Source organism: Xiphophorus hellerii, chromosome 2, assembly GCF_003331165.1.
Source record: "Xiphophorus hellerii strain 12219 chromosome 2, Xiphophorus_hellerii-4.1, whole genome shotgun sequence".
Lineage (NCBI taxonomy): Eukaryota > Metazoa > Chordata > Actinopteri > Cyprinodontiformes > Poeciliidae > Xiphophorus > Xiphophorus hellerii.
Genome location: NC_045673.1, coordinates 6706842 through 6715257, shown reverse-complemented (window position 1 = coordinate 6715257; position 8416 = coordinate 6706842). Strand labels below are relative to the sequence as shown.

The 8416-nt window shown below is 38.4% G+C and overlaps 1 protein-coding gene across 1 annotated transcript in view; it reads left to right on the top strand.

Annotated features, from left to right (window-relative positions):
* Positions 1-2748: 2748 nt before the first annotated feature.
* tjp1b (tight junction protein 1b) overlaps positions 2749-8416 on the top strand; it is a 93884-nt gene continuing 88216 nt past the window's right edge. The window contains 1 exon segment of the mRNA XM_032581731.1: positions 2749-3302. Within this exon segment, the coding sequence (XP_032437622.1) occupies positions 3151-3302 (152 nt within the window). The 5' untranslated portion in view covers positions 2749-3150.

Sequence of the window (8416 nt, the reverse complement as noted above, 5' to 3'; positions counted from 1 at the left end):
TTATGCTCAAAAGTATAAATATCACTCATGCCATTTACATCCCCAGTCAGTAATATACACTCTTGAAAAAGTCAAGAATGTATATTATGCTTAAAACAGTATTTTCCTTGTCTCCGATCTCCTTTTGTCAAACATAGCTGTTTTGGATCATCCTGTAAGTTGAAATATAACATAAAGGTAACAAAAGCTGAACTTAAATTATGATTTTAGTTAAGAAAAAAAACCCATGTCCTAACCAATCGGGCTCAATGTGAAAATATAATTTCCTCTTATGTTAAATAATGCTATAGATGCCACTTCTTTTTTGTTGTTTTGTTTCATGATGCACACTCAGGCCTGATAACTGCACATAAATAGGGCCTGTCTGACAACATGAAGTAGGCTGGAAGATCTCAAAAAGCAGCACATTAAGTCCCAAATTTAAAGAAATTCAAGAACAGATGAGAAAAGGGACAGACATCCATCAATCAGGAAAGGGTTAGCGTTCAGATCAACGACTCCAGTCCAGGCGATCACAGAAGAGCTGAGAGCATCTGAAGCGCTACAGGCCTCATTTACCTCGACTACAATCAGTGATCATGATTTAACAGTAAGAGGTGGAGCACAAATAGGGAAAAAAAACACTGCTGACCAAAAGCTTGACAAGAAACTGAAGAGAATAAAAACTGAAATAAACACAGAGGGAACTAAACAGAAAACAAATCAGCTTTTTATAAGCAGAAAACTTTGCAGAGATCCAACAAATCCTTCGTTCTTCAACTTAAAATTAATTAAATCTCACAACTTGGTGGATAATTTATATTCTGCAAGTTATGTTTAAAATACAGAATAGTATCATACCAGCACATTTGCAAAAAAGATTTATTAAAATTTATTAAAATGTATTTCATTAAATAAATGTTCACTTCTTGCTACTTCTTTTCAAACAGACGAGTAGTGGTAAACGAATAATTTAATTCTCTCTCCCACTGATTGCTAGTTCTCTTGTTTTTTAAAACCTGTTTGTAATAAGTAAAAGTGAAAAGATAAATAAAAATAAGAGAGATAGCATTTATAATTGGAGAGGGTCAGAAAAAGGCAATATATATGTATATAAATAAATGGAACTTTATATTTACGTTTATGGAATAATCTGTCTGATGAAACCAAGGAGAAAGGATAAATTTTCACTTTTAAGGAAATAATAAAACATAATATTTTATTAAGGCATAATGAAGTATATTGAATGCTATATCATTACAAAGATAATGTTTTTTGTTCACTATTGTATTTTTTACATATACATTTAGCCTGTTTTGTATTTAAAGCTGTTTCTAAATGGATGGCTAATTGGTGCTTAGTTGCTAAACTGTAGTTTAGCAAATTGACGTTTTGAAAAGATTTTTTTCTTCTACTACTACTACTAAGCTGCTCCTTTTCACTCAAAATTTTTGTTTGTCAACATGTGACATGTTCATTTTAAACTGAAAATGAATCAAGTAAATCTTATGAAACTAAAAAGTAAAGACTAATGCAGCATGAAGTTGTCAAAGGTTTAGTAGCTTTTGATTAATTTTTGTCTTGCCAAATATAATCGTAGGAAACAGTCTGTTCCCCTTCTGTGTAAGCCCTGCAGGGCCTGTGTGTGTCCAGTGATAGTTTATAGATCTACTTTTTTATGGCAATCTTTTTTTCCTCCGAGTTAGAAATTCACTAGCAAGAGGAGAACCGTCTGCAAAGCAGCTGTTTGGTGTTTGTGAAAGATGCCTATAATCGCCTGTCCATATGAGGCAGTTGTCACCATTGGCAACATATATCAGGGTAGCGCAGTCGCCCTAGGAATAACACTTGCAAATGTCACTAATGTAAACTTGTAAAGTTTGATTATGTAAACAGTAACTCCTGAGGATAGCCTTCTGAAAGTATAAACAAAACAGAGGAAAGAAGAAGAAGAAGACGGGAGTAACGTAAAACAATCCGCGCAGGCCTCGATGTGTGGGAAGCGACCGATAAAAGGAGAGGACAGCTCAGATTTAGAGCAGAAATGTTGCTGCTGTGAGGCAAAGGTGACAACCACAACACCGCCGAGCAGCGCTGCAGAAATAAATGTTAACATTAGTTTGGCACGTGTGGAAATACTCAAATATTTTATCAGTGTTTGTCTGGTGATAATCTTGAAATATCTTTTGCAAATTTCTTAACAGGACCTAGAATATTCTGCTATATGATTGAATCATTTAAAGCATGCAAGCTATTCAATGTGTGAAGCCACTGGTTATGGTCTGATTGCATCCTATATGTATATATATATATATATATATATATATATATATATATATATATATATATATATACTGTATATATGTTTTTTTAATCTAGTTATTTCAACTTTAATCTTGCAATACGTGCAACAGCAACACACAAAAAAAACCTTCTTCTTTAATTTCATTTTTCTCCAACTGGCCCTTTACAGAGGGGACCACGGTGCTCAGGGAAATCTCAGTTTCCAGCTACGCCCCTGTTGCAGCTTCCCCTGCTTCCGGGAACTATTGCGTAACACCAAGCGTCTCCGCTTTCTCCACAGGAGAGGCGAGGTGTAATTTATTTAGGCAAACTTTGGGCTTCCCGAACAGATAGTACAGCATCTCTGAACGACTCCAAGCAACCTCCCTCTCTTCCACGCTCCTCCTCCTCCTCCCTTCTGATTACACTGAGCTTACACACACGCACAAACACACGCGTGCGCGCGCCCACTCCCCCCCTCCCCCTCCCTCCACGCACCCACGCGCGCGCGCGGACGCCTGGACGCTGCAGCGTTTTTAAGAGAGTGTTTCCAACCTTGGCTAGGAGGGAGGGAGGAGGCAGGAGGAAGGAGATAATGTCCAAATCCTGACCGTGTGCATTATTTTATATATAAATATATATTACAAAAAAACCCCACCTCAACAGCTCGCTGATAAATAACCAATCGAATGGATCGGCGGTCCGGTTCCGAGCGCTAGAGCCCGGCCAGCGTGTCATTGCAGACATGGGTCGCAGCGGTACGGCACCTTTCGCTCAGCTCCTTGGGGAGTGTTTTCACTGTCAGTCCTTCAGCGCTGGAAATGGCGTTGTGATGCTGAGCGCGGAAGACGCAGCGGAGGCGGATGCCAAGGAGGAATAGAGAAATATATGATCACCTGCGCTTTTCTTTGGGTTGGATTTTTAGTAGCGGTGGACAGTACCATGGTGAATTACCAGAAATACATTACTGTTATGCAGCTGGCTCTGGGGGTGACCGCTGTCAACAAAGAACATTGTCTTCCACCCAGGAAGCGAATGTGGTGAGTATGATAAATCTTGGTGCGGATCAGGGTGATGATGATGATGATGATGTGATGCAGGTTTGGTTGGAGGGTAGGTGGAGTTGGCGGTGTTGTTCGCCTTCTTTACATCTCGTCTTTATGAGACGAATAAAAAAGAAAGAAAAATGTAGCCGGCTCATTCTGTGGAATGACATAATACTCCTATCAGGCACTGCAGCCAGCCTGCTGCACCGTGTTGCAACCATCACACCTACGCCGTGTGCTTGTGCATGAGTGCTCTCCGTCAGTTTCTAAAGTTGGATGTAGTAGGGGTGAAGCCATGTACTCATTCATTGTTTCGTCGCCTCATAACTTCATGTGTCCAGCCCTCTTCCTGCTTCACTCCCTCCTCTGTGACTGATTAATAAAAACTAAAGCATGAAACATCATCTTCTCTTTCCTGTGTCTGTAATAAACATCACTTTGCCTCCAGCATGTGTTTGTGTCCTGTCTGTCCACCACACCAGTGTCCTCATTACTCCACTTTTAATGCAGTCTCCACCTTTCACTTTGCTCCTGTGGCCTTGTCTGTTTGTTTACTTCGAGGCAGCTTTCCCCTCTTACTCCTCTTCTTCACTGTAAAGCGGATTGCCGCGACGTGTGTGACACTGGATCCCTAATTATAGCTGGATTACTATCTTGTTTGAAAGCAAAGACAGTTAATAAGGACTCAGCGGCGCCCTGATAGTGATTTACACAAAGATCCCCTAGACATGGCTTCATTGTATGAGAAGCTTTACAGTTATCATCACATCTAGAACCCAAACCCAACAGTGACATAGAACCTGGACTAGCTGTAGTGGAAATTTTAGCATCAGCTTTTTACAAGATAAATGTAAGCTAATTAATGATCATGTTAATTTTGTACCATGTCCTCAAAGGCTGTTTGTGCCACAGTGTATTGATGAAACCCATTAATAAACTGTTCAAATATTAATAGGTATCGATAAGATCTTAAAGTTAAATAACAAGTCCTTCCAGAATTTCGTGATTTTTGGGGAAACTTTTTGCAATTAAAATCATGGATTTGCGGTGCAAATTTAGACATATTTGCAAGAAAAATTTTAAGATTTGTGTTTATGTTTGACATTAAATGTGACTTTTTGTTACTCTGTATTGATCACAGACTACAACTTAACATCAAGTAAGGCTGAGGAAGAAGTGTTGCAAAAGTAAAAAATGCTGCCGCCTGCAGGTGGGAGTTTGCATCACTTAAGCCCCATGTTTTTGACTAATTTAGCGTAAAATTTTCAGTAAACTCACAGTTATGCATTAGCATGAAAAACTGCAGGGATCTGTTAATTTTGCATGAATTTGCGCAAAACAAATGGAGGGATTGAAGGATGTAATTTGGTGACTTGAATCTAGAGGGCCACATAAAAAGTTGTGGCGGACTGAGTTTGGACCCCAGGCCTCGAGTTTGACACATGTGATGCAGAGCTAAAAAGCACAAGTAGTCAAAAAGATGCGAACCCCCAGTAAAAACTAAACCAGAATCCAGTACTTAATGTTCCTTAACGCTTTAAAAAGTAGCTCAGGATTTTTTGAAGTGCGGTTCTGTTATCAGTTTATAAGCGTGTTGTTGCCTTCATTGAGTTTAAATCCAGAACAAGTTGTCCAGGAAGCAGAAACTGATCTGGATCTCTGAAACATCATAGCAGGTTTTCACCATTGTCTCCAACGGTCGGTTATTTAACAAAGAAAACCTAACAAATATTTAAACTTGAATCATAGACATGATAGGATGCTTCATCAGCAATCAGAACATGGTCCATTAAGAGTAGCAGTTTGATTAAAAGTAAGGCAGTGATAAAAAAAAACAAAAACAATAAATTAGCTTTCACTTACATTTCTATAAGATTTTTGTTTTTGTATTTTTTGTTTTATGTCAAAATAACAGATAGGATAGGAACTATTTTACATGCTCAGTTCATGTTTCACACAGGAAGATAATTGTTGGCGGACTGCCTCCATCCTTAGTTCCCTTGTAACTTATCTCTGTTCTCTGTAATTCTCTTTATTTTACCATCTAACACATCATAATGACGATTTAAAAAGTCATAAAGTAGATTTTGCATCTTTTGATCTTGGCACATGTTAGAGAAGCTCCTTCACTCTGGAAAGTCATTGGTGGTGCATCACTTCCTACTTCCATTTCCTGTAAAAATAATAGCTTGTTAATTTGCACAACTGTTTTATACATGCAGAATGCTCCTCTGTTTTGGACCCATTGAGCCTAAACAGTTACTTAATAGTTACTCAGTCTTTGTAGTTAAGTACTTTCGCAAGTTATGAAAAAAATAGTAACTGAAATGCTTAAATCTCACATTAAGGTGTTGCACCTTTAGCTTAAATCACAATTTTCATCAGGGATCTACAAACCGTAGATGCAGAGCAACACGTAGCTTTGGCTTTGTGGATTACGTGATAACATTGCCCTGATTTTTTGTTTGTTTGTTTGTTTTCATTTTTCATTATTTTGTTTGGTGCCCCCATGAAATCACACTGACCTGATAATTTTAGTCTCGAATTGCCGCTGAATGTACAATCACTGATCTTCTGTTGACTGTAGCTGAATAAAACACCAAAACAATTCCCTGTAATGTTCTCCAGTTAGATATTATTTACTGGAGACACATAGATACACTTAATTTTAGTAGATTGAGTAGATTTTAGAAAATAGCTTCAATTCATTGGTTATCAGAGTGGGTACAAAACGTCCTCCTGTAAGGATGAATGCTCTGTACAAAATGTCCCATCTTTTTTTCTACCCAAATAATTCTAGTGTTGAACAGCCAAAAAAAAGAACGGCAGTACAAAAGGCTAAGACGAGACATAACCTGACCCTGAAAGAAAATAATAATGTGCTTCTTTGTAAATGCAAAGAAGTCGGTGACAACTTCTCAAAGGGGACCTGTTCTGAAAATTCACATTTTGCATGTTTTTGTGCTTCCATTTTGGTCACAACTGCTTCTAAAACCACCTGCAGTTTCTTTGGCAATACGGTAATGTTTTATTGGTGTCTGGAAAATGAGCCATTTCAAAAACCTCCCGATTGTTAAGTCACAATTAACAGGCACTGCGCAGTTACCTAGCAACCCAAGCAGAGTTCCTGGATGTTTATTCAGCTGGTTTTACCACTGTGTGCGCTGTACAACGGCTGCTGGAAAAGACAAGTTGTTGTTGGCTTACCATCCAGAAACCACTTGTTGCATTCTTGTTGTTTGTGCAGGAGGCTCCACTTCTGCTTTTCAAAGATGTATGATTTTATAATAGCGCATCTGTTTCAGCCATTTTTAGGTAATGCAAGCGTTGATTTGGGGGGCGTGGTCAGCAGCACCTTATTTGGATTTAAAGCGACAAGACGCCCTAAAACAGCTCATTCTGAAAGGAGTTCAAAATCGGCAGAACTCAGCAGATTAAGAATAATTTTGTGCAAAAAAATTTAACGTTTCGTATAACCCATAGAGTTTTTCAAACCTGTTAAAGAAAAAAACAATAGATCACCATTAAAGATCCTTAAATGCCATTAATATGAGCATATAAGATGTTTTGAGATCTTTTTGAATTTATAAGAAATTTTTCCACTCTGTATATCTACATTTTTCAGTCACAGTAAATATAGAACCGACATTTAGGCTTCAATCTTCAACCAAACATCCATTTTATTTTTAAACAGAAGAATTTGTAAACTATGAAAGACGTATACATAAACAAACTAGAAATGTGTGAATAAATTAAGATTTCTAGTTTTTTTCTAGGTTTAGTGTAATTATGTTTTATATATTCTGACCACCATCTTCTTTAAAAAAAACTCAACATTGTGATGGCACTGAAGTCAAAATGTTGCTGTAACCTCAGCAGGGGGTCAAAGACTTATGACACGCAGCTTATTAGCTTTCAGTCTCCTTGGTTGGTCATATTCTTTAGTCGTCGTCTTATTAGCCTAATTGCCCTTCGAGAAGAAGATGAGGGGTTTCACAGAAACTGGGGGCTCCTTTCATGTGTCAGCTCTTATTGTTGTTTTCAGCCTTCCGTCTCCATTATCAAGCTTATTGTCAAAGAGGCTGTTTTGTTTCATCAGCAATGTGCTAATACAAAAGGGCCAAGCTTGCTAAGTAGAAAACTTTTAATAGGTTGAGTGAAGGGCTGTGACCCTGGTCAGAGGTATTTGAGGATACATTTTGCATGAGGCTTTAGAAAACTAGATCCTTATCTGGTGTTTTGTTTCATACTGTGTGTGAAGAAATGCCTTACACATTTGTTAAAGGGGGATTATTCAAAATTTACATTTTGCATATTATTGTACATCTCTGCTGCTTCTAAGAACTGCTTCTAAGTGCTTAAAAAACAACCAATCGTTTTTAAGCAATAAGTTAATGTTTCCTGCTGTCTGGAAGAGGAGCAGAAAACCTCTCTGCCCCTAGCAACCCAAGCTAGGAACTTGGGTTGCTAGGGTGCTTATCACCTAGCAACCTGGTTACCTAGCAACCGGGTTGCTAGGTGACTGGCAGAGTTCACCTAGCAACCCAAGCTGAGCTCCAGCACATTTGGTCAGCTGGTTTTACCACTGTATGTGCTCTACAATGGCTGCTGGAAAAGATAAGTGTTTGGTTGTCGACTTAACCAATCAGAAACAACTTGCTACATTCTTGTTGGTTGTGCAGGGGGCTCCGCTTTTGCTTTTAAAAGATGTACAGCTGTATAATTGCGCATCAATTTGCAGCCATTTTCATGCTGCAGCCAGCAGGAGCTTATTCTTATTTAAATTTGAAGTGACAAGTGTTGAGAGTAAATAATGTGTTTTCCTTCTATGTCTTTTAGCTAGTTGCTAAGCTAAAGCTAGAGGAAAGGACATGTTAGGAAATGTAAATGAGAGCTATGGGTAGAGGAATGGACACACTAGTGAATGCCCTCTTTGGGGCGTAACTTAGATAGAGGCTAACAAAGGAGATCACAAACTCTTCTGGGGTGCCATTTTGTCTGTTACCTTCTAAAGGTGGCAGGTCATAATGGACCAGCTGTATTTTGGTATTAATAAATGGAATTCATGAATTCAACTGACTCTTCTTTAACCTCGTACATCAAGAACT